The sequence below is a fragment of the Mesitornis unicolor genome, unplaced genomic scaffold, assembly GCF_000695765.1.
Source record: "Mesitornis unicolor isolate BGI_N332 unplaced genomic scaffold, ASM69576v1 scaffold198, whole genome shotgun sequence".
Lineage (NCBI taxonomy): Eukaryota > Metazoa > Chordata > Aves > Mesitornithiformes > Mesitornithidae > Mesitornis > Mesitornis unicolor.
Genome location: NW_010203589.1, coordinates 1 through 25,527, shown reverse-complemented (window position 1 = coordinate 25,527; position 25,527 = coordinate 1). Strand labels below are relative to the sequence as shown.

Sequence of the window (25,527 nt, the reverse complement as noted above, 5' to 3'; positions counted from 1 at the left end):
CCAATCCCTAACGTTCTGTAATTCTGTGATTAGAGGATTCACACTGAGCAGTCTTTGCAAAACTCAGTTTACAGAATGGTAATACTCGGGGTGAATTTTGCAATAGCTGGTGTGAGTGAACAGGGAAAGTTACACACAGGGATGATCTTATCATGATAACCTGTAGATCTAGTGTTCTTTTAAATATTTCAAACATAAACTTGCCAAAAAGTCTTTTAGAATTTCACTTTGTCATATAAAAGGCTCCATTAAGTCACAGCTGCAAAAAGTATTTATATACATACATGTGTGTTCTCTGGAGCAGTTCTGGTTTACAGCTAGATTTAGGAAAGTTAGTTGCTACTTGCTACTGCAAGTTGGCATATAAGCACTGTAATGATCATGACTCAGGATGGTAAAATACAATCATTAAGAAGAAATTTGCAAAGATGAAAAACAAACTGCTTGTTTAATTTGTTTCACCTGCTACAATTCCCCAACTTACCATTATGGCTGAGAGAGCCGAGACAGAACCTAAGCAAGTAATTCCTGTGGTGTAACTAGGATCAATCATGTATGGAATCATTCCACCAAAGCTGGCAGCCAGCAATCCTGCATTCAATGCATGTCGACCAGGCAAGAGCAGTGGTGCAGAATTCAGGATACCTGAAATCACATGCATATTCAGAGATTAACACATACATCATACATGCAAGAGAGCCCGTCTCTTGCGCCAGTGAAGACTGAATACCTCAGCAAAAGAAAAATCAAAAAAAAGAACAAAACTGTTGTGTCTCAAACAACACAGCAAAGAGCAAATATAATGCACGTTCATCTGTTACTTTTGGTGTAAGTAATTACTTACTGAGTGTCTCATTTAAATTTACCTGAATTCAAGGGGAAGAATGAACAGATAGTCTCAGGACTAGAAGCCAAAGTGCATGTCCTACTACCTCTCGTTCAATAGTACAGACAAGCTTATTATTAACTTGCTGATATAAAAATGCAAGGGGGGGAAGTAAACAAAAACAGGAGAGTAGGCTGAAACAGGCACTGAAGTTCACCAGGAACATGCGCACAAATCACTGAAGGGGTGGAGGGGGTAAGATGGAGAAGAGGAAAAAAATGAGAGAATAAATTAATGAGTATCTACTTAGCAGAAATTCATCAGAAATACATACTACTGACAAATCCTTCAAAAGATTATTAGAGAAGACAGCCTTCCATCCATGTCATGCTTCCTCCTTCAATGCTTGGTCTCATAAACACTGAAGAAAGCACAGATGTTTCCCAAAGGAACTATTGCAAAGCTAATAACAGGATTAGTAATAGGAAGCTCTTAGCCGGAACTTCTTAGCAAAGGCATTATCTCAGTCTCTCAAAAGCTGTGTGCTTACAAAACCAAAAATAAATGCAATAAAGAAACCCTCAGGTACATAAGAATCAGGAGTTAATGAGTATTTAATTTAGAAGGCATATTTACTTAAACAGTAGGAGGTATGGAGCATGCCGTTTGCACAGTAGGTCAATAGACAGTGAACTGTATGGTTTAAAGTGAGACAGTCTCACCTGATACTGCAGGCTACCTACCTAAATGAAGCCTGCAATGCTAAGAACAAAACCCCACAAATACTAGGTATGCTCACTGAGTCCAGCAACACCAGGGTTTCAATTAAAATGTCTGCTGAGGAATACTAAGTTGTGATCATAAAAGTTCAATAAAAATAAATTAGAGAAACAGTGTCAGTGACTTGACAACACAAAAGCAACACTTAGTTCTAGACAAGATGAACTGAGGGAAGCTTACATGTCTTGGTAATTAAAAACAGTAGCATGGTCTAAGCACTGAAGACAAATCTTTCATAACTACAGCTGCACACAAATTAAAAAGAACTAAAAGGAAAAAAGTACACTCATAAGAACTACACATATAAACTTTTACTTGATGCAAATAGAAGCTAAACCCCCGGGGGTAAAAAACCCCACACATCTTTAACAAATATTCATCCTAATGGAAAGTCTCACCTTGCAGTTTTCCATATGCCACAAGAGAGCCACTGAAAGTCACGCCACCAATGTACGTGCCAAGGTAGGCCACAATCTTGGTGAGGTTTGCAGCTGGATCAGTAGCAAAGTGAGGAAATTCAATCATATATTCAGCTACACAAGTAAGCACAGCAGCCAAACCAACCAAACTATGGAAAGCAGCCACTAGCTGAGGCAGATCTGTAATCTGGATGCGTCTAGCAATCGTCAAACCTATTGAGAGTAGAAGACAGAAGGGAAGTCTTAGAAAACACAACCAATCTGTGCAGCTAGAAATTAATGTATCATGACTCAGTGTGCAATGAATAAATGCACGCACGTGCTCATTACAGCAGAAAAATTTGCTCTACACTAGAAATTGCCATGATGTTTAACTGAAAGCTGCATATGTGTATTTTGTGCAATGAGGAAATAATGAAAATTAGAGAGCGGATTAAAACATATCATGTTCTTGGAAGCTTCACTAAATACTGAGAAATTCAACATTTTCTGTGACGGAAGTACAGGGTGAAAAAGGGGAAGTTGGCAGCATTCAGTCAGTAACTGAAGAGAAGTAAAAAGTTGGGCAAGATCATTGCCCTCTGCACACCCAGTTTCCCTAATAGAGATGACATGCTCCTGGCTCCTGCTTTTCCACCAGTCTACCTATTCCTTACCACATCTTCATGCGTTAATAGAAGCCCTGGGACTTATGATTCTTTGTTCACATATTTGCAAAATACCGTACACGAGCCATAAATGTAAGCTAGTCAATTCATCCATGAGCTATACAGTATATTGAGTATACACAGCTTGCATAAATCCATGTATGGAGCATATTCACACACATACCTATGGTACCACCAAGTGCCATTGCACCTGACATCTGCGCCAACAGTTCAGGTGTGGGTTTAAGGCCTCCAAGAGTTGCTGCTAAACCTCCTGCAACACCAATCATACCCAAAGCATTTCCAAGACGAGCTGTTCCTTGGGTGGACAGACCAGCCAGGGCACCAACACAGCATAAGCCTGAGCCCAGATACATCATCTTTAAAATAAGAAAAACATCAATATGCATATGTGAAGTAGAGAAAAATTCCATAATCATTATAAAAATCTTTCTGATTATTATACAAAAGGGTTGACTTCTCCAGAAAATGTGTAAGTCATAGTTCTTAAATGAAGTCAACTCTTGACTATGAGAAACTGTTGTACAGGATGTGACTTTGGCCAATTCACATCTATTAAAACTTTTTCTCCACACTGGTTTATCTGCACCATGAATACTAAACCTCAGTCAAGCCAATTTTCCTCATCAGTTCAGAAGCAAGTTTTTCTTTAGCACAAACCCAAAGCTAAATTGTCCTGTTCATTACAGGAATTTGCTTATGACACATCTAAACTCAAGATTTCAAAAAGTAGGAACAAACTTTAATAAGGTAAGCTGTAAATGTCTAAGTAACTGAGTAAACTCAAATATATTACAAATTCCTGGCATGAAAGTATGTTTGAGTTTTCCAAACACAGAAAGCAATATACATAGATCTTTCTCACTATTAAAACAAATGCAAACAAAAGTTTACCATAAAAGGTGCTATAGGTACAATCCCTGTACATTCCTCTGGGCTGAAATCTCATTCCACCCAGATGTCATACCTACTTCAATTGCCACATCAATGAATGAATTTCAGAAACATTTAAACCAAAGACTGATTTCTGCAGTTGCTCTAATATTTAAGCTGCAAATTAGGAAAACTGTCCAATACATAACAAAATACCTGCTGCTTTACAGGGGAAAAAAAAAACCAAACAGAAATGAAAACAAAAAGAAAGCTTTTAAAATTTGCAGATTCAGCATTTGGGGTATGATCACAAGCTTAAAGTTAATAAGCTTCAGGTTGGCCTCGGAATATATAGTTGATGAAAAGATCATGGCTAATTTGCTGTTTACTCCTCAACAGAGGAAGCAGTGAAGAAGCATACCATGCTGTGAACAGTGGGCTAAAGCCACAAAGTTATCTTCTTACCTGTTCAATATTATAGCCACCACTGAGAGCAGCTGCATAGCCTCCTACAAATACACTACCAGGAAGTAGGTACAAGTAGTTGTACTCAGGAGGGTCCGTAGGACGTTTGAACATATCCAGCATTCTCTGTGTAACTAGGAACCCACCTGGCCAAAGGAAAAGAACAATTTTACAAAAATAAAATCTGAAACTAAGCATATGCCAAGCTAAAAAACAAATATTTAGTTAAACCATACCACCACACAAAGTTAGCAACTCATGCCAATAAGGCCTCTGAAAAACTAGTAATCTGGAAAACCACCAGGAAACAAAGGTGTAACCAGGATGAGATCCTGTTGTCTTTTTTAATGTTTAGAGGAAATTCATAACAGGAGTTAGAAAGCCTGAAGAACTTGCTCTGGCTCTATACTCTACACTGACTGTAGGAAACAGCTTAGTTTACAACTGTGTCCTTTTCCCTATCTACTCTAGCAAAAAGTAGTATTTTATAAGTCACATCACTCACTTTCTTATTTTTTTTTTTATTTGTGAAGCTAGGACTTCAGAAGCTCGAGCAAGCAGAATCTTGCTCTATGCCACTAGTGTATTTTTGAATTAGGAGAAGAAATACAAGGACAAATGCAGTAGCATCTTGGCCATATACAGGAAGAGATATTTAATATAATCATGACACAAAGGATACTGTAAAAGAAAAACGCACATTTAAATGTTTCCCTAAAAAAACAGTTACACCACAGGGTGTAACTGTACACCACAGTTAAACCAGATACAGTAACTGCTATGAAAATGTGAGGGCCAGCAGGTGGTTCTTTATTGATGGAAGCTCTCAGATCCCATTGCCAGCAGGATTTTTGTAACATATACAATTACAAATGCTAAAAGAAATGAAAGACTTACACAAGTGCTTTAAAGTTACACTCAGGAAAAAAACCTATCATTCATACCTGCAATATTGACTGAAGATATAAAGGCTGAAAGCACTGCTAGACTTTGTGGAGCATTTTCAGGGAGATAGTTTCCTCCCATCAATACCAGACCACCAACGGCAGTTAGTCCTATTTAAAAGAGGGAAAAAACAAAAAACATTACAGAACCTTAAAAGGCTCTATAACTTAAAGCAAGTTTTCTTTCAGATGTCAAATAGATATCAGCCAACTAAAATTTTGACCCCTACTCTATACATTACTATTTAAACAAAGACTGCCATGGTCTTTTTCAGCAATATAAACACCTTTCAAATGAAAAAAAAAAAATGAGTATATGAATAGTTTTGAAGTACAGTGCCTCAAGTACAGAGTCAGTTCCTGAGTACTTGTTCAATAAAATAAACTTTGGTTTTAACAGTTACAGTAGATCAGACATATATATAAACTCTTCTATATTTATAATGATGAATCTTATGGGTCACTTAGGATATTTTTCCTTTCCTCGCCCCCTCTTGAAGAGAAGAAAAAAAAAATGCAGAATACGTAAAAGACAAGTTATTTTCAGGGCAACATTTTTGAGAAATGGGAGGAAAGATATGTTCTATGAAATGTGAGACTGCAAAATTCCAAGTAAAATAAACTTTAAAGCAAACTGGTTAGAAGTGAAAAATTACTTACAAAAATAAAATATACAGGACCACAATTGTCCTTATTTTGAAAAAACATACTCCCAGAAAGAGTATGTTTAAGGTGTCCTTGCTGCTTATGAAAGTAAACTCAAGACATGCAAAGTAGTACTAGGCTCTTTGGCATTTTAAAAGGCCTATAAGAAGACTTCTGTCTGAAGTTTGAGTAACAGGAGCTGTGCCTATTTTAAATAGAAAATAAGCAGCTACTTACCTGAGATAGCATTGGTCACTGACATGAGTGGAGAGTGAAGAGCAGGAGTCACACCCCATACTGTATGGTACCCCACTATTCCAGCTAGGCCAAATGTTGTCACCATTTGTGTGAAAGCAGCATTAGGAGCTGCAATGCCCAGTCCTAACATGCTGGATAAACCTAGAAGAAAAGCACAGCAAAATGTCTGTGTAACTTCTCAGTGGTTTCTTACTTTTAAACTCTGCACAACAGGAGTCCAGTATGGAGCTAAAAGCAAAATGGAGATTTGTGCATGAACCTGTTCCAAGATCAGCTGGATCATCTTTCCGTGCTAGTGTTTCTTTTACAATATAAATGAAAATCAGACATACAATACACACATCTCTATCATGCATGCACACAAAGCAGCTAAGTAGGTTTCTACACCAACGCTGAATCCTGTCACTCTCCCGTTCTATAGTAATACAGAAGAGTCAAAATCAAGTTGCAACCCTACTTGGAAGACTCCATGCATATGAAGAGCAGAGGTTAAACTACTCAATTCATTGATTTCCTCATGCAGAAGTTCTGATGCACACAGAACACCAAATGACAAGTATAGCCAATATTTCTTCAAGACAAATGTCCTATTTTCAGTACTTCAGTAGATTGTGGGCATTTAAGTCTCACAACGTAGATTAAAGTCTGAAGAAAGCAATGGCATTGAATTAATTCTGCTGAAAAGTATGGGCACAGTACCTAGCAGGAGTCCTTCAAAATTTTAAGTATTTTACTGATATTTTAATAAAGCCAAACAAACATACATACACAGAGCATGAGTCAGCACTGTTTGGTATGTTAATACTTTTAGTTAAATTTCTAAAATTTTATTTTCCTTCTCAAAAGCAATTATTACACTACACTGATTTTGCACTAGGATACACCAGCCAATCAACTGCTCTCCCAGCCAGTTACTAAGTTGTAGTAGAATAAGCAGGCTGAGGAGTCACTTAAACGTATTAGCCAAATGAGGTGCATTCTACACTGATTCTCCAGCTATGGAAGTTGCCTACCTGCTGTGTATACAGATGCACTAGTCATAGTTTTTCTAAAAGGTGTAATAGTAGCTGCTTTTTCCGCTTCCAGCTCTGCTACAGTCTTCTGCTTCACAGGGGCTCCTTGAGGAATGTTACTTGGTGGAGGTGCTGGGAAAATCACCTTGCCATCCTGACAAGAGATATTTACAGTTATGCCTAACATGGCAGACGCTTTATAAATAGAGGAGCCTACTCTTCTTAATCCTGCAACTCAGGTAAGTCTTAACAACCTACAACCATGCCACAGGAACATCTTCCTTTTATGTATCAGGCTCAGTCTGCAAGGCTGGATGATCAGTACAGCCTGACCAAGTTAACCATACTGCTTTATGCATTTTTCAGATAAGACTTAATACCAGCGTCCAAGAGCAGCTGGTAGAAACACAAGACTTGAAAGCAGAAATCAAAACAAAGATAAAGAGTTCCTTAAATGGAAAGCATTTATGCAAAATAAAAGAGGGAAATAGCAAAATCTGCTACACATCTGAACTGTAATCAGAGCCTGCCCAGACCTCAGACAGGTACCAAGCATGATGCTTCATGTTTCTTGGCGTTCTTCAGGCCTCTGGAGGAATAACCGGTGGAGCTGTCAGACCTGAGTGAGCTGTACACACCACTTCAGTGGTATGGGAGAGTTGAAGTCAATGGAAGCCTCCTCCAGAGGAGATATCATAAGCATTACAAAATATTGGCAACACTACGCAGCAAAACTCAACTGAAATAAATACCTCTTATCTAAACTGCATATTATCATTTCCTAATGGTTGCAGGAGGAGGACACATACTGGCCCATGTCCTAAGTTTGTATTTTACTATTTCCTAATAGAGCTTAAAGTATCCAACATAGTCTAGTTTCAACAGTTTTTTCTGAAGTTAGTTTTACAAGAACAGAAACATATATTTAAAAAAAACACAAAGGAAGAATGCTTTTCTGGTTCTGCAGTAATGTTTTAACATTAAATGTTTTATATAACTATGCTTTTATGACATGAATACAACATGCAAATTTAATCTTCTTCCCATTTTTCAATAGTAGACATTAAGTATTTGTTTAACCATGACCAGCAGACAAAAGCAAAGCGGTTGTCCTTCACAGAAAGGGACAGAGGAATATTCAGCTGACTACAAACACAATGCCCACACTGTTCATCAACCACACCTGAAGCCCATTGGCATGCAGTATCTTTGAATGCATTTTAAAGGGACAACACAAATGTAAAAGTATGTACTCACAAATTAAGAAGAGCATATTTACTGACTTACCTTCATTACTACAGTTCCTCTGATAACATGATCCAGAGTCCCATAATCAAATTTGTCTTTTGGATCAAAGTAGAAGTTCTCTTTGTCAGGACTAATAGCCTTTAGGAGTTTGATAATATTATTGGAATACAGACTACTGGCCTGAGTAGCCATTCTGCTAGGCAGGTCTGTGTAGCCAATGTGTGTAACACCCTGAAAAAAATTCCAGGAAGATATTAAGGATTAGTTCATTCTCTGAAGAAGCAACATCTCTTCCAATATATCCTTCTGGAAATAGATATCCAAACTGTTTCACTTATTTCTGTTTTTATTCCCTGCTAAAATTGTTACCAGCAGCTCTAAAATTATTAAGTTGGGAGAGGATTACTCACAATAGTTACATAATTCAACATGACCAAACCCAACACCTTAAATACCCTTAGCAACAAGCCTACACAGAGAGGAAGACACGCTGGCACAAGACCTTGTCCTCTCCAAATCCTACCATTCTGTCGGAACTTTGCTTCTTAAAGCAACCAGGTAAGAGATTATCCTGCCCAATGCTTGGCACCTTCTCAGTCTTTCTGAAAGGCATGCAGTGGAGGCAACTTTCTATATGACAGAGGAGTGAAGGGAGCTTCCCAGCCATGCAAGTAATATGACCAGGTTCACACTGATGTAAAGATGTAACATAATATATTCACACAGTTTAAAGAACAAATGTGAACAAATGCAGCTATCAGACTCTTGAGCTTTTGAAAGGTTTGGGAAGCTCAGGCAGGCATACACTTTACAAGTTCAAGCAGGCTTGAGTTAAAACAGTGCTCCCACAACTTACAGCTAAGATCCATGCATGCTTTCAGCAACTCTGGCTTCTTAATGCAATGCTCTAGCACACTGCTAATAGTTCTGCACAGCTGTTCTTTTTCCATAGCTCAGTGCCAGTAAACAATATCCAGGGGTAATACTCCTCTGGCTAAAAGCACTCCATATAAATTCTTCACACAAGTATCTGCTTATTCCTGTTTTACAGACCCTAATTTCAGTTTTTAAGCAACGACATGAAAAGTCCTAAAGAACTACAAAGCCAAATACAATGTGTGACTCGTGATATATATACACAGCTCTGCTTATATTAATGACAACCATGGCAGCAATGTCCTACAGGCTTCCCTGGGGAAGCCTCTAGAGCAGCATAACAGCACAATTATGTCCTTACATTACCAAGTAACAACCTTGGAAATCTGCCACTTTAAATCTCATCACCCAGATTTCTCTAACAGCTAGTATATTTCTCATAAGTAAAACCCAAAATGTAGAAAACAAGCTCTCAACTGAGCCAATGAACAGTGGAGCAAAACCAAAGTAGTTAGTTCAGTCCAGAGCAAAACTGCTTAGTTTAATGAATCAGTTCACACTGCCTCTAGTTTGAGATACTCCAGGGCAGACACACACTGGCAAAGCTAAAGACACAGTCTGAACCCGTTTACCTTATATGACAGGGGCTGTTAATCTCTAGTTGTGGGAGGAGATGAGCAAGGCAAAGAATCTATTGCTACTGCTGCTTCTTTAGGTACAGCAATAAATAGACTTCAAGCCACATCCTCAACTCAGCAGAGACAAGTTACTGGACTCAGAAGTCTAAGTAGTAACACCTTCCTACTTAACAACCAAATTAACACTATACAAAGGTATTTGTTTCTTTAAAAATCTTCAAACAGTTGTACATAGAGATGACTAGTGACCAAATGCAAATCTAAATGATTATTTAAGCCCAAATAGCAAAATCAGCTACTTCCTTTCAGCCAACAGTTTACAAAACACAATGTGAATTCATACAAGCTGAGAATGAGCTGCAGATTAAAATGCTCACCTTATGAACATACATTTCTCCAGGCTTTGTAGTCTCAATGTTTCCCCCTGCTTCTGCAGCTAAATCCACAACAACTGAACCCTCCTTCATTGACTCAATCATATCTTTCTTAAACAAAATGGGAGCTTTTTTGCCTGACAAGACAAGGCATAGTAAGTTAAACACAAAATACAGCTATTTATCTGTAGAGCTCATGAGAGAAGTTCTTTCCTTCTCTTTCTCTCTCTATAAACCTTATTTTTGTAAGTAAAATTTTCAAGTAATTGGTACTTAGGATGAAAAGTCACAGAATGTGCTTTCATACAGGCCGAGAGAAAAGATGCTATAACATCTTGCTCCCAAGCATATAAAAAAGTATGCATGGGCAGTCTACCAAAGATGCTGGCAAGTCCAATTTCGCCCTCAGTAAAACAGACCACATCCAATCTTACAATTCAAGCCATAATAAAAACGCAAAACCAAAAAACAAACAAACCCAAATCATAAGCTATTAAAAGACAAATGCTGTGCAATACAAAGCACTAAAATCTAAGCTCTACCTTACTATGTTTCAATTACAAAAGACAGTACTGTTTCAATTTGACTTGTTTCAGTAGTAGAGATGAAATAAATATGCAAAATTATATATTCTTACTTTATTACTATCTGCTCTTAGTTTAATAAGCCAACATGATGATGCTGAGTCAAAAACTGGTAGCTCGTGAAAACAGAAGTTGTAAAAAAGGCACATATTTTTGAACCAGGCATTTATCAGGGAAGGGAACAGTACATGCTCACACAGACATATTTCATTAACACCTGTTTTTACTGCAGGCATAGCTCCAAAACATGCCAATTTACACAAGATAAATGAAAACCAGCATCTTGCACATTAAAAATACCTGGAATAAGTGCTGTAGTGATGATAATATCAACATCCTGGCATTGTTTGGCAAAGAGTTTCATTTCAGCCTCAATAAATTCTTTGGACATTTCTTTAGCATAACCACCTTGTCCCTCTCCAGATTCCTTTAAGTCTACTTCCAAAGGCTCAGCACCAAGAGACTTGAACTGCTCCAGAGCTGCAGCTCTAGGAAAAGAAATTGAGGAGGAGGGAATAGCCAGTACTTTAAAAATCCACCATGACTTTTCTGGTCATTTTAGTAGTAGTCTTCTTCAGATGAGAGATCAAAAACTTACTCTAGGATTAAGGAAACTATAACTTAAGTCCTCAACTTTCTGTATTTTGTAAAAAAAGTAACTGAATAATAAAAGTTAGGTCCCTAATGAAGATACACGTATAAAGAATGAAGCCAGACTACAGTCGCCTGTGTAGTCAGCAGAGCTGCTCCAAGAAAACTCTCAAAGCTGGGAACTTAATTGACCAACTCTGCTCACCCATTTCTCTAGTCATGACTAGGTAAACCTACAGACCAAAGTTAGATGCCCAAGATGGGTGATAAATACAGAGCAACTTTTATCTGTGAAACAGGAAATTCCAGTAAGTTGTAGTTTCACAGGGAAAAATTGTTTTGGGGTGGTGGTATTTGTTTTGGTATAGGTTGTTGGGTGTTTTTTTTTTACAGTTATCCTGTAAATCCATAATTTATTTTGCATTACAGTGAATGAGACCAAATTTCAGTGTTAGGTGAATACTCACAATATGCAGAGGATTTAACACAAACATTCTTGCACACCAATATGAAAGTATATAGGATGTTAAGAAAGGAATAAAATTTAAAAAAATAAGAAAAAAATTCAGACAGATTTTGAACATGCTTTTAAGAATCTTTCCAGTTTGTTTTAACGCATATGCAGATCTTCCAACAAACTAGAACTTCCACGTTGCATATCATAAATCTGGAGACATATTCATTTTTATTCTTTCATATAAAATAGAGCTAAGTAACACTAGATGCCACTTTTGCATAAAATTAAACATGTATAAGTAATTTCAATGCAAATACAGTATTAAGCACATACAAATTCACAGAATCACAGAATTACTGAGGCTGGAAAAGACCTGAGATCATCAAGTCCAGCCTATGACCTAACACTACCACATCGGCTAGACGATGGCACTAAGTCCCACATCCAGCGTTTCCTTAAACACCTCCACCACCTCCCTGGGCAGTCCATTCCAATGCCCGATCACCCTCTCCATGAAAAAGTGCTTTCTAATATCCATCCTAAATCTCCCCGGCACTGCTTCAGGCTCTGCCTTCTCGTCTTGTCACTAGTTGCCTGGCAGAAGGGCCCAACCCCCACCTGACTACAACCTCCATCAGATAGTTGTAGAGAGCAGTAAGGTCCCCCCTGAGTCTCCTCTTCTCCAAGCTAAACAACCCCAGCTCCCTTACCCTCTCATTATAAGACCTTCCCTTTAGTCCCTTCACTAGCCTTGTTGCTCTCCTCTGCACCTGCTCCAGCACCTCAATATCCTTCTTGAAGTGAGTGGCCCAGAAGTGTACACAGTACTCGAGGTGATGCCTCACCAGTGCTGAGTACAAAGGGAAAATAACATCCCTCCTACTGCTGGCCACACTATTCCTACTCAAATTTGCAGTCCCTGTAGCTGTAAGAATAATGTTGGTGCTCTGTAATCTTTTCAGTCTACTGCTCTAAAAAATGTCTATGGGACAACATAATCCTTCCAAATATAAGGAGACACATGGAAAGCAGCATTTAAAGCAGCTTTAGCTGCAGTTTATTTCCTTTTACCTTGAGTACCATAAATAAAATAACTTGATCTCTTTCTCTCCTTCAGCAGATTGAAAGAAGCGTCTCTCCCAAGAGCTCCTAGCTGGCCTCTCTGGGGTCAGGACAGTAGAGGTGAAAGAGAATGCAGCTATGAACATGGATCAAAGCAAGCTGTAAATAAGGGCATAAATATTGTTTCTTTATTGATTTTTCTCCTGTGTCCCCAAGAAGAACAGACAGGAAGTTCTGGATAAAAGCCCTAACTTTCTCAATTTCAAAAAGCAACAATTTTTTATTCATCTAGTTCTGAACAATTTAATAAAAAGGACTCTTTGGAAAGGTATATAAAAAACAGAGGAATAGTGATGGAATCAAAATGGCAGGAAAGGAAATGTGATTTAGTGCAGTAGGAGTGCTTTCACTGTAATACAGGCACAAACTACTTAATCTTAAATAATTTCAGAATTTCTTTACTATTTTCACACACCTACCTAGTATCAAATCCACGAACGACTGCACCCATTGATTTAGCTGCTCCTGCAGAAGCCAGGCCAGCAACTCCTCCTCCAATGATCAAGACCTAGAATGATAACATCATCACACTTGGAGTATAAACTAAAACTAGAGCTTGTTAGAAAAGCAGCAGCATTGTACTGCTTTCACAACTGCAGCTTGTTAACCAGCTCTTTAAACAAGTTACCTTAGGACACAGAACCTAAAATCGCTTTGGTAAAGCTGCCCAGTAAACCTGTTTAAAAGCTGTTAATGCCTAACTTCACTTCTCTGAGAGCAAACACATCTGTAGCTAACAGTTTATGTAAGTAAGTATAGGTTTTCTCCTTAATTTATCTTTTTTTCCTTCCTTAATTCTAATTTCATTTCTCTTCAACCCAATCCACCTGCAATTCCAATCAAGTAATCCTTTCCACTGCTGCCTTGAACACACCAAAAATCTAAACTTCTCTGACTTTTCTTAACTGCTTCCTTGCCTTTCCCCATCTGGAAAAAAAAAATTCACTAATGTATGCAGCTAGTCTGATCTTTACAATGATGTTTACAACTAAGCACAGTTAAATAAAACTTAAATTATTCTATTATTACCTCCCACACACCCAGCCAAAGAAAAAAAAAAAAGACACTACAGGTAGTAAACAAAAATTGGTATGAGAATAACTATATGGATTTCTAGAGACTCCAAAGAAATAGCCTCAAGGCAGAAAAAGTGCTTTTTAACAGTTTCAGCAGTGACTAGCTGTGCTCAGGAGCTCACATATTCTTCTGTCACAGTATTGGTTTAATTGCACATACCTTTGCTGGAGGAACTTTACCAGCAGCTGTAATCTGACCCGTGAAAAATCGACCAAAGTGATTTGCTGCCAGTACAACAGCCTTGTAACTGTCAATTAAGGATGAACACATATCAGTATTTTCCCAGGCTCAATACAACTACATTCACGATAGCAATCATTTGACCATAGCACACATAGGAGAAAGCAAGTTTAATATTCTACTATTGACCACAACGTTAATAGTCTGTCTTTATTTCTATTTCTTGCCTTTTCTTTTTTTAAATCGTGGAAAGCATTTTCAGACAGAATTTTTGAGCTGCAATACATTGGATGTCTCTAACTTTCTCAAATAAAATTTTACCTGAACAATAAATGCATAACTTGCCAAAAATGTTCATTCTGTGGTCTTTGAAGCTACCGTCAAAGGCTGTAACCTGAGGCTTGTTAGGGAAGGAAACACGAACAAGCAATTGCAAAACCTAGAGTAATTTTGCAGTAAGCTCAATTGGACAAGCAAGCACACAGTCAAAAAGACACCCTGACCCTCACACTTTGCAGAGCCAGATGGCTTAATCTTGCTCCTTCTTTTGCCCCATCTGCTTTGTAGCTAACCGAGAATGGGTGGCTGGATGTCCAGTTAACATCAGTAGAGCTGATGAAAATGCAAATTAGTGTGCAATTACAACAGTACACATTTTCTTGCATTTTTACTAACAGTGCTGAGGTTCAACAGTGAGGTTCAACAGTCCCACTCTGCTCTCTTTCCTGTCTCTAGCAGGGACAAATAGAGGTCTGCATGCCATAAAATTAGTTTCAATTTGGAATACAGCTTGTAGATTTTATACCTTTATATACCTGCTATTTTCACAAAATTACACAGAATGAAAACACAGATATGTAACCAAAGATGTATGCAGATATATACTGCTGATGTTCACAAAATGAGTCAGCCTTCTCCAAGGCTTATGCCTTACAGACATCATCTAAGTAGAAGTCATTAAAAAAGAAAAAAAGCAACAAAGAACCTAGTAATAGAAGTCAACTTGACAACAACAACATTTTAATTCACTGCAATACCAGTCACAAAGCATGAAGATGTCTGAGAGTATCTGGTCTTTTATTTATATCTGCTATGGCAATTGCATTCATACTGAGTGCTGTTTGGGATAGTTAGCTCCCAACATCAGATTCCAGTGACAGACAATTTGCGTTCAAGTTGTCTTAAGATACCTTTGAGCCTGCTCTGATCTAGTTCAGATCAAAAGGTACTACACAAAGCAGCCCAGGAATTAGAAGAACTGCCTTCAATTTTGTTTCTTTATTTAAAGCCTTGCTCTTATCTGCTGCAAAGCTGACCATAAGAAACTAAGTTGTTTGGCACTTCCAACAGCATCATCCTGCTTGAAACAGCTATATGAAAATAGGTATTTCAAAATTGTTTTAGATGTACCTAATATCAAAGCACATAGCTTTTAATCCACCTATATAAACTAAGGCTTAAAAAAAAAAAAAAAAAGTAGTAAGATTCATACCCAGCAATGTTGGCCATGGAGCTAAGCGCATCATATCCCTGAGCAATGGTGACCCGTGGAACCTGATCCATAGCCAAGACAGTAGTTTTTTTTTCTGCAAGTTTTTTCAGGAGGTCTGGATTTTGTGCTGGGTAGATAAAACTAATGAGGGTAGCCGCCGTCTTAAAAAGATCTGCCTCATGTACACCTAGATCCGAGTTATATATAGGAGCCCTCACCTGAAGAAAGACAGAACTTTCCAAATTAATCAGAGGAAATAAATCAGAACACACTCTACTTCCTTTCTCCCAGCTTGCATTATGCCATTCCCACCCACAAGGCACAAAAGGAAAGAAGTATATCAAAAGCTGTTTACACAACTGAACTGAGTAACTGCACTTCTTAACTGCAGTTAATCATTGTTACAATTAGCTCCAGGCAGATTGATAACAGGGCAGTAATAGCTGGCACACACTTTCATAAAGATCCAATGGCTTCTAATGACCAATTAATGACTTTTATGACAGACAGCTGCCCCAAAACCAACCATTTTTAAGCAGTAAGATTACTGAACAATGCCAATTAAGCTCTACAGGGTAAGAATCACTAATTAGGTCGCAGTGTACCATTACATACAGGGAACTTCAAGCATGAAGTCCAGCAGATACTCATCTTGATCTGCATACCCTTCTTTCTAGTATCTCACTTTTCTTCAAGAAGAAACCTCTTTAAAAGGCTTATTCACAAACTAGCTCACAGAAATTCTATATTCAATCTTGACAGGATAACTTCAAATAGAGCAGTTAAAGGAAGACTCAAGATCAGGTTTAAGGTTGTCTTCTTCTTTAATTCCTGGACTCTGCACAACTCAACACCTCTCACTTTTAGCAGTCTTCCCATTTCAGCTATAACTCATCTAGTTACAAATACTTTTGAAACACACTTTTGCTGTGAAATTGTTGGATGTCTAAGTGAGAAAAGTTAGAAATTTGCATCTTCAAAATCCCAAGCAATTCTCTCTAAAGAGTAACTTGAGTTGTGTGTTACTAATTTTGGAGCAAAAGTTTCTCATGGGATCTCATCTGATTAGACTCCAAAACTAGTCTACCTTGCTTTAGAAAACACAACTCCCCCAAGGTAGTTAAAAACTTGATAAGAAATTATCCTTATTTTTTTAAAGTGCTGCTATTTACTAGTTCATTACCATAGGTGCACACCTGAGCTATCAGAAAAAAAAAGAAAAAATAATCAGAACTTAAAATGGAAAATATTAATTTAAAGGAATTACTGAACTTCCAGCAGACTATTAGAAAAAAAAGACGTATATGTTTCTTTGAAAAAAATATAATAGGAAATATATTAATAAAGCACGCACTTTGACAATCAAATCAGAAGCCAGAACTTCCTTGGTTCCCTGGATCTTTGCTCCAACTTCTCTGTAATGGTCATCAGAAAATTTGGAAGCTTCTCCAGCACGAGATTCCACCACGACATTGAAACCTTGTTTAACCAAGGCGTGAACTCCAGCCGGTGATAGAGCCACTCTCTTCTCATTCTCAAATATCTCCCTGGGGACACCTACAGTCAGCTGTTTATATGGAATTCCTGTAAGAGTAGCAGATAAGACAGCATTAGTTGCACTAAAGATTAATGAATTTATATTAACGGCACTTGTCAGCATTGTACAGACACATGCAGATATGTCACATTTGGCAAGTCTCCCTCCTAAGGGAAGTGGATGAAGAATAGCATTTCCTAGCAATGCAGTTTACATTTCTTTAAATTACACCATCTTGCTTGTTCTCTCACACATCTGCAGGTCAGCACTATCAGCCACACAAGCAATAACAAGCCTTTGGTGCAGTTTATAGCCATCTGAATTTATACAGTTCTGATTGTGTAATTAGCATTCTGATTTATACAATACACCATATATTCTGGTGATAACACATTCTACCTGGAGTAAGAAGAATTTAAATCCCTCCCTGGTCACTTCAACTTCATTGCGAAGAAATAAACAAATGAGCTCAAACAGCTGAACCACATTTTAACTGAACATGTACTTAATGTCTATCAAATTTCAGTTTATCAGATCACTATTAACAAATGTAACTTACATACCACAAAGTGCATTGAAAGGCACAACTATGTCAATAAGATACTCTAGGAGTTGCTACAGAAATGAAAAATGTGAATTCAGGAATAGTTGAAGAATAATGGAATATCCATCTACTAGTTTGCTCAACTGTAATTCCCTTCAATGTTCTCTCCTTGTCTTAACTTGTCCAAGACTCAAATAACACCAGGAAACTGCTGACACTGTAATTTATCAGTTTTAGCTTAAGGCTTCAAATAACAAACATCTAACTTTGTTCATGCAAAATTTATGGGCTTCCAGTCTAATATCTGAGAGCTAAACTTCCCTGATCCAATCAAGTGTTTAAATACATTATTTACAAATAGACAGACTCATGCAGAAACTTTGTGTATCGAACTACCATATTGCCTCAGTTACACTAGACAGCATCCAGCCCAGCACACAGGCCCAGTTTTGCACCAGCTTTCACTGATGTCTATGCAGAACTTAAACCTGGATTGTGATATTTACACACAAGACACTTACATCACATATGTATTGATGAAATACAACTTGAGCAGCCTAAGGAGTCTCATTAAATATCAAGCAACAAGAAAAAAAAGGGGGGGGGAAGGAGGGAGATGAAAGGCTTCCTTTAAACCACAGATCTGCCACAAATACTATGTATTGTGCTACAAAAATTGTACCAGACTAGTGATGTGTTGTGTGTTTTCAGAAGGCCTTCTTTTCACTTTTTTTCCTGTTTTTTAAGATAGAAACAAGCAAAACAAAGCAAAACGCATACCACACTGTAAGTGATTTGAGGAACTGAATTATTTTGATATTTTTCTATCTAAATCTATCTAGGAAAGAAAACTGGGCATATAACATGCTTAAAGTTGAACATCTGAAAACGTTTTAGGTTATCTAGTTTCAAGATACTGTCAATTTATATTCTGAAAATACAGTAGAGAGTTGCTAAGAATTGGTACTTAATTATCTACCTGCAATTGTCAGTCTTCTAACCCATTAAGAAAACACATTCAACAAGAAGACAGAATGAAAGATCACCAAAGAAGTGCATCACTTCTAATTATTTTTACCTTTTCTTTTTTTCATTTTAGTTTTCTCTTCAAGACTAGAATAATAACATGGTAGCAACTAATTTGAAGTCATAAATGTTTTGATATTTTATATGTTGGAGAACATTTAAAATTCTTTAGACTACAAAACAAAAATCAAATTCAGAAAAGCATGCTTTAAAGGAACATAAAGTCACAACAGAAGCCAAAATGCACATCTAAACCAAAAGACCAACAAAGGTAACAATGCTTTGCAAAGATTTGCTTCACCAGCATACACCACATCTAAACATCACCATGCAACTCAGGGCATCCCTATCACAGCAGCACTGACCACTCAAAAGCCACAGTAACTGTTGCTGTCATTCATACAAACTACTCTTGCCATTTGAAGAGAACTTTCTCCTCATGTCTTCTCCTAGTTACTACATAATAAAGTCCTGCTTCTAATTTTCACTAGATCAGCTCAGTGGAAATGAGCTCTCTTGTCTTTCAGAAGCAGAAATGTAACATGTAAGGTTGAAATTTGTTAGAATAACAGAGACCATTCAAAGTTTCAGAAAAGAAGTAAAGCAGCTCTAGGATAGAGGCCAAAAAGCTTTTCAAGAAGCACTGAGAAAGTAAGAACTGGAATGCTACCTTCTCCTTCTCCTTCTGGAAGATTTTGCAGCACACAAATGCAGAGGAAGGAAGTAATAAATTATAGCATACAGGGAAATAGTGATGACTGCAAATGTAAAGGCACACAGACACTTAACTAGAGCTTAAACCCTTCTCAAGTAAAAAAATTCCTTTTTTTTTTTCCTCCTAAGACTTAAATGACAATTGATGTTTTACCTGATTTCCTATTTTTTGTTCCCTTGCTTTTGTGTGAGGTACCAGAGTAGAAGAGTAAATGTCTAGGAGGAATGGGATGGGAATATGCATTCACTACATGCCAAATGTGTTTCCTCATTTTATTCTGTCAAATTGTTATATCTTGCATGCAACAAAAACAAGTAAAACTTTTCAGAGAGGAAGTATTTGCACCTTATTTAGTAAGTAGAATGATCAGAGACCAATACTGAGGACTATGCCCTCCTCCAATGTTTTGGGACATCAAACCCAAGATAAGCACTCAACAAGTCTCATTTGCCTCTTACCTTCTTACCTACTCTGTCCCGCTACCGTATTTCTAGCAATCAGTGAATATAAAAGCAAATGAATACAGGAACAAACAGAAGTCAGTTTGTGAGTCTTAGCTAGAGCAGGTATAGAACATTTTTCAAGCAGTAAATGTGATAGCCTGAGCTATCACATCATTCAGCACCACAACAGAGACGTCTACAACTGCAAAACAAAGATCTACATTAAAACTTCAGGACAGAATGTGACAAATGCTGTGTCTGAAGGACGCTACACTATGAATATGGATTTGGTTTGTTGAACTCAGCAGTTTCACTGAAATCATTAGTTTTGAAAGGCTGAAATCTAGAATTATAAACTTAGGATCTTGATTTAGGTTTTACTTTAAGAAAGCATATCTGCTATTCTTGCCATTAATTTAAAATTGCATGAGAATGCGAAGCTTCCAATTTTCCTTTCTAAGCCTCCACATCAGATAATCTCTTTAAGGGATGCCCTGAGTATGTTTTAGTAACTTACCACTTTATGACATCATGAACACTTTCCAAAAATAGATCAGTACACACATACCTTATGCACCTTTGAGCTAAATTAAGATTTTGAATGTATTGTTCACTGAGTAGGAGATACACAGTACTTATTTTTGATGCAAATAATCAACACCAAAAGGATCCTGCCACTATCAAAAGTAGGCTCATTAAACTTCATGGGTCTTGGAATCTTAGTATGGAATGCACATAACAGGATTTAGAAAGACTGGTAAGAAGCCACTCCTTCTCAACCCTTAACATAATCTCAACTGTGTAATGAGGTCATATTCAAAGCATTTTCTTTATGTGAAGTCTGAGACTATAAGTAGGTAGCCTACATCTCCAAGGTTCAGAAGTCAAACTATTAAAAATAACTATAAAAACTACTTTCCCCCATTTAATTTCTATCTCCAAAATGAGCGTTTAAAGAAGATCCTAAGTTAAAATTGTCAAGAAAACTGAGAACATTATATGTAGAGAAATAGAGAAAAATACAGTTTTTTATCTCCTTAACCTGGTTTCAGGAAGTAGTATGTAGAAAAACAGTAACAACAAATATTGAGGACTGATTTAGAGGAAAGAAAGAAGTTCTGACTACATGCTATATGTTCTGACATGGGAAAACAGGATACATAACCTGTTTAATTTCTAAGTTACTGTAATATCAGCTTTAAACAAACCAACTCACCTGTTCTGAAGATGAGGACATATTCCTAAGAACAGCAATATGGTGTTGGCAAAAAGAAAAGAAAAAAAGAATGGTACAACAGATTAAACAAACACCTGTTCGTTTTTTTACACGTACTGGGTTTATGTAGCTAGGCTTTGGGAGTGGGCAGGGCAGTGTGAGAAGCTGCTAGAAGTTTCTCATACACCTGACAGAGCCAATGCCAGCTGGCTCCAAGACAGACCCAAGGCTGGCCAAGGCCAAGCCCATCAGTGACAGTGGCAGTACCTGTGTGATAAAGTATGTAAAGAAAGGGGAGGAAGGGGGACACAGATGGATGAAACCAACTGCGCAATGGCAATTGCAACAGGAGAGAAGTGAGAATATGTGAGACAAAAAACTCTGCAGACTCCAAGGTCAATGAAAAAGGAGGGGGAGGTGCTCCAGGCACTGGAGCAGAGATTCCCCTGCAGCTCATTGTGAAGACCATGGGGAGGCAGGCTGTCCCCCTGCAGCCCATGAAGGTTAATGGTGTAGGATAGATCCACCTGCAGCCCATGGAGGACCCCACACCAGAGCAGGCGGATGTCCAAAGAAGGCTGTTACCCCATGGGAAGCCCTTGCTGGAGCAGGTTCCTGGCAGGACCTGTGGACTCACACAGAGAGGAACCTACGCTGGAGCAGGTTTCCTGGCTGGACTTGTGACCCTGTGATGGATCCATGTTGGAGCAGTCTGTTCCTGAAGGATTAGTTGCTTTCTATGCATTCCATGGAAAGGACCTGTCCTGGAGCAGTTCATTAAGAACAGCAGCCCATGGGAAGGACTAATGTTGCAGAAGTTCCTAGAGAACTGTCTCCCATGGGAGGGACATCACATGGGGCAAGGGAAGAGTGTGAGGAGTCCTTCTGCCCTAAGGAGGAAGCAGCAGCAGAGACAATGTGTGATGAACTGACCACAACCACCATTCCCCTGTGCTGCTGGGAGATAGGAAGTAGAAAAAAATGGGAGAAAAGTTGAGCCTGGGAAGAAGGGAGGGATAGGGGAAGGTGTTTTTAAGATTTGGCTTTATTTCTCATGATCCTACTCCAATTTGATTGGCAATAAATCAGACTAATTTGCCCAAGTCCAGTCTGTCTTGCCCGTGACAGTAATGGGTGAGCAATCTCTCTCCCTCCTTACCTCAATGCACTACCTTTTCATTGCATTTTCTCTCCCTTGTCCAACTGAGGAGGGGGAGGGATAGAGGGGCTTTGGCAGGCATCTGGCATCTAGCCAGGGTCAACCCACCACATTACACAAGCAACACAATACAAAAAACCCAAGGAAATTTAAGGAGAATGTCTATGGTTTATAAATACTGTATAGCTTATGTAGAGAATTGACAAAAAATTGTTATAGGTTTAAAAGTTCTGCAAGATTTAGTAAAAAAACCAAACAAACAGTAATTTTTATGAAAGGTGTATCAAAATAAAAAGGACATTAAAAACTCCAAGACAAAGAGAGGTAAAAATCAGAGAGTTGTAGGAAAAACCGATCTGGAAGTATATAGGAAACCTCAAGAGTCAGTCACTCTGTAAGCGCATTTGCCAGGGCTTGGGAAAGTTTCACATCTGTTTCTGAAGCATCTGATGCTAGCTAGATGTTAGCTAGGACTATTCGATACAGGTTACAGGAATACTTGCTTACTCCTGTATGAAAATTCCTATGTCTCTAAGAAACAAATGAAATAGCAGAAAAATAAATAGCAGTAAGAAAAGTATCCATCCTCCAAGTTTTATTTTCAACTGACTCCAAATCTCCCCGCTCCTCAAGCAACTGTTATTCTTGTATATAACATATCCTGAACTAAATGAAAGCTAATCTGAGAAAATGGAAATAATAACTACAGGCTTAAGAAGAATTACTGTGACACCAGTCTTTTTAGAAAACTTACTCTTCTTAATATTACAGTGATTTTACCAAGTGTCACTATAATCAAAGATAGTTTCTAAGAGTAAGGACAAAATGTAGTTATTTAATATGCTGTTAAATTTCGATTCGAGAGCCCTTTAAAAGTATACATAGCCAGTAATACTACTGATTTGTCATTCAATGGCTGTTTTATCCTTGATTTGTCCTCCACTGAATGACCAATCTCATGTTACCAACATGAACTATAAGAACAACTTAATTATCAACCAGAAGACTTATCAAACTTATAATTCTTGGCATTAAATAACTGCATTGCATGAATACTGCTTGCCTTTAAATAAGGGCTTCCACATGACAGATCTGAAGGGATAGCACTGAATGCTTAAACACATGACACTAATCAGAACTCTCTGTCCTTGTGGAAAAAATGCTGAAGTGATTCGTAACAAGAAAATGCACACACACACACAGAGACGAGCATACCGATTTCAAGAAAACTGAAGAGATCTTCCAGTTTCATGATCAAATTTGTGGTCAAAGTCAAATACAAAGATCGATTCCAAACTCAAACAACAACAAGGGCACTTACCTGGACATTTGAGAAAGAACTTTAAACCTAGTTTCCTATTCCCAGGTTAACACTCCCAAGAAGGGACAATTTGACATGTCAAGACCGACAGATGTATCCTGTATCTTTCAGATACTTACTATGGAAAAAAAACGGAGCATCACGAATTCATGGGATTGCAAAACTATTACCTGATCAGTGCTGACAGACCTAAGGGGCTGTCAGAACCCTCTGGGCTGTCCATCAGAGTAAAGACATTCAGATTTCACCATGCAACTGTGGTAAAATGCCATTCAATATAGACTATCAGGAGCCCTCTGAGTAAAGAAATCCTTCCTCTTGTGACATTTCTTCAGAAGCTCCAAAACACTGGGTCACTGATTTGAAAGGATCCCAAAATGCACCAGCCACTGTTAGTATTGCCCAAAATTCCACAAAACAAAGGTTTCTCCAAATTATACAATCTAATCTTATGTCCTGTGTTTTCACAACTAGACACTTGGATTGACAAACAGCATTACTTTTTTAATACTCTGAAATATCTAATGATGTATTTACTGTGTATGTTTGGAAGAACTGAACATCATGTGCATAATCAGTCTTAACTCTCCATGTCAATCTGTCATAGACTGAGAAGAGCCTAGAACTGTACTAAAGCAAGGTCTTCATTGGTCTTTACTGGTCTCTAAATTCCTTCAGAGAGACATGATTCATTCAGAGTAACTAGCAAAAATATCATTAAACCAGTTTTATATATTCTTAAATCTTCCAGCTGTTGGGTTATGCACAGCATAGGATAGAGCAAAAGAAAATTCAGTTCTGATTTTCATACACCAGGTTCATATCACAAACTGAAACCAAGGATGCTCCCATTCCCCTCTCTTTTTTTTTCTGAAAATACCTGAACCTGTCCATTATCTGCACTAAAACTTAATTAGTGCAAATATACCAACAAACCCTACACACAAAGATGTGGATCAAAAGTTCTTCAAGGTGGTAAAACTCAAGACTTTCCTGAACAAAGTTAAGAGATTTTTTTAATGGAATAGTTACATCTATATATAGTCACACTTGCAGATGCCCTTTGTGAGGGTTATATTTTCCCCTGCATGCATACAAAGAGTTGCACTACAAAACCTTGAAGGGAACTCAGGCATTTAATCAAGACAACCATTTGTTTAAATACTTCCCTCAAGCAAGGTAAGTGTCAGCTGGATCTCTGACCCCATACTCATTAAAGCTATCTGGAGCCAAAGGATCCATAGTAAACACAAACATCTCTTGGGTAAGCCCTTTAAAACCAGTGTAAAATTGTACTGCAATTGACTCAAGTATGCTGCTGACATGATTTAAGAGTCATTTTTTTTATTAAAGTTTTTTCTGTACTAACGCATATCCGAAAGAAGAAAACCAAGCTATCTCCATGCTTTAAAATAAGGATTATTTACAATAGTTAAATTAATTTACCTGGCTTTGGAGCTGCCTGAGATGTGAGCATCTGGTGGGTTCTAAACATTCGCAAACACAGCATCTCTGCAGAACGCGCCTTACGTGGTAGTACATTGCCAAAAAGAGGAGTTGAGCACCCACTAACAGCAATACGCAGAAGGCTTGCCATTTTGCCAAGACCTTACAGCAGACTTCTTGCCACGTATGGAATTCCTGCTACACATGTAAAAACAAAGCAAAATCATTAATGATAGCAGACAGAAGGTATGTAAATTCGACTGCTCAAGCCCAGTTGACTGCCAGTAGCCAGGAGATGATCATTTCTCCCCACCTTTTCTTTCAGCTAGAAAATAACATCAACTTTTTTTTTTCCAAACTAAGAAAAGCAACAAGCCCATGGTCAGACTGACACCACAAGCTGACCTAGAGATAGTATTTCCGTGATTCAAGACCACAATCTCTATTTACATCGCCGCTCCAAACAAGCAACACGTGAAAACTTCCTGTGCCTGAGGAATCAAACAAAACAGATGCCAGCCAGAGCTCTCAAAAGAGCTCCCGATTGAGACTGGAGATCACAGCCGCTATAGGCACGGCACACCACAGCA

The 25,527-nt window shown here is 38.0% G+C and overlaps 1 protein-coding gene across 1 annotated transcript; it reads right to left on the bottom strand.

The window, feature by feature from the left end:
- Positions 1–484: 484 nt before the first annotated feature.
- On the bottom strand, positions 485–25,139 carry NNT (nicotinamide nucleotide transhydrogenase; the record flags this gene model as incomplete). Its single annotated transcript, XM_010190741.1, has 15 exons — positions 24,938–25,139; positions 16,885–17,114; positions 15,531–15,748; positions 14,018–14,105; positions 13,201–13,289; positions 10,912–11,099; positions 10,031–10,164; positions 8,179–8,370; positions 6,892–7,045; positions 5,858–6,019; positions 4,976–5,086; positions 4,032–4,177; positions 2,857–3,052; positions 2,005–2,238; positions 485–645 (listed from the first exon to the last, which is right to left on the bottom strand). Coding segments are annotated over exons 1-15 (2,454 nt in total), but the record flags the coding sequence as incomplete, so codon positions are not given.
- Between the last annotated feature and the right edge of the window lie 388 nt (positions 25,140–25,527).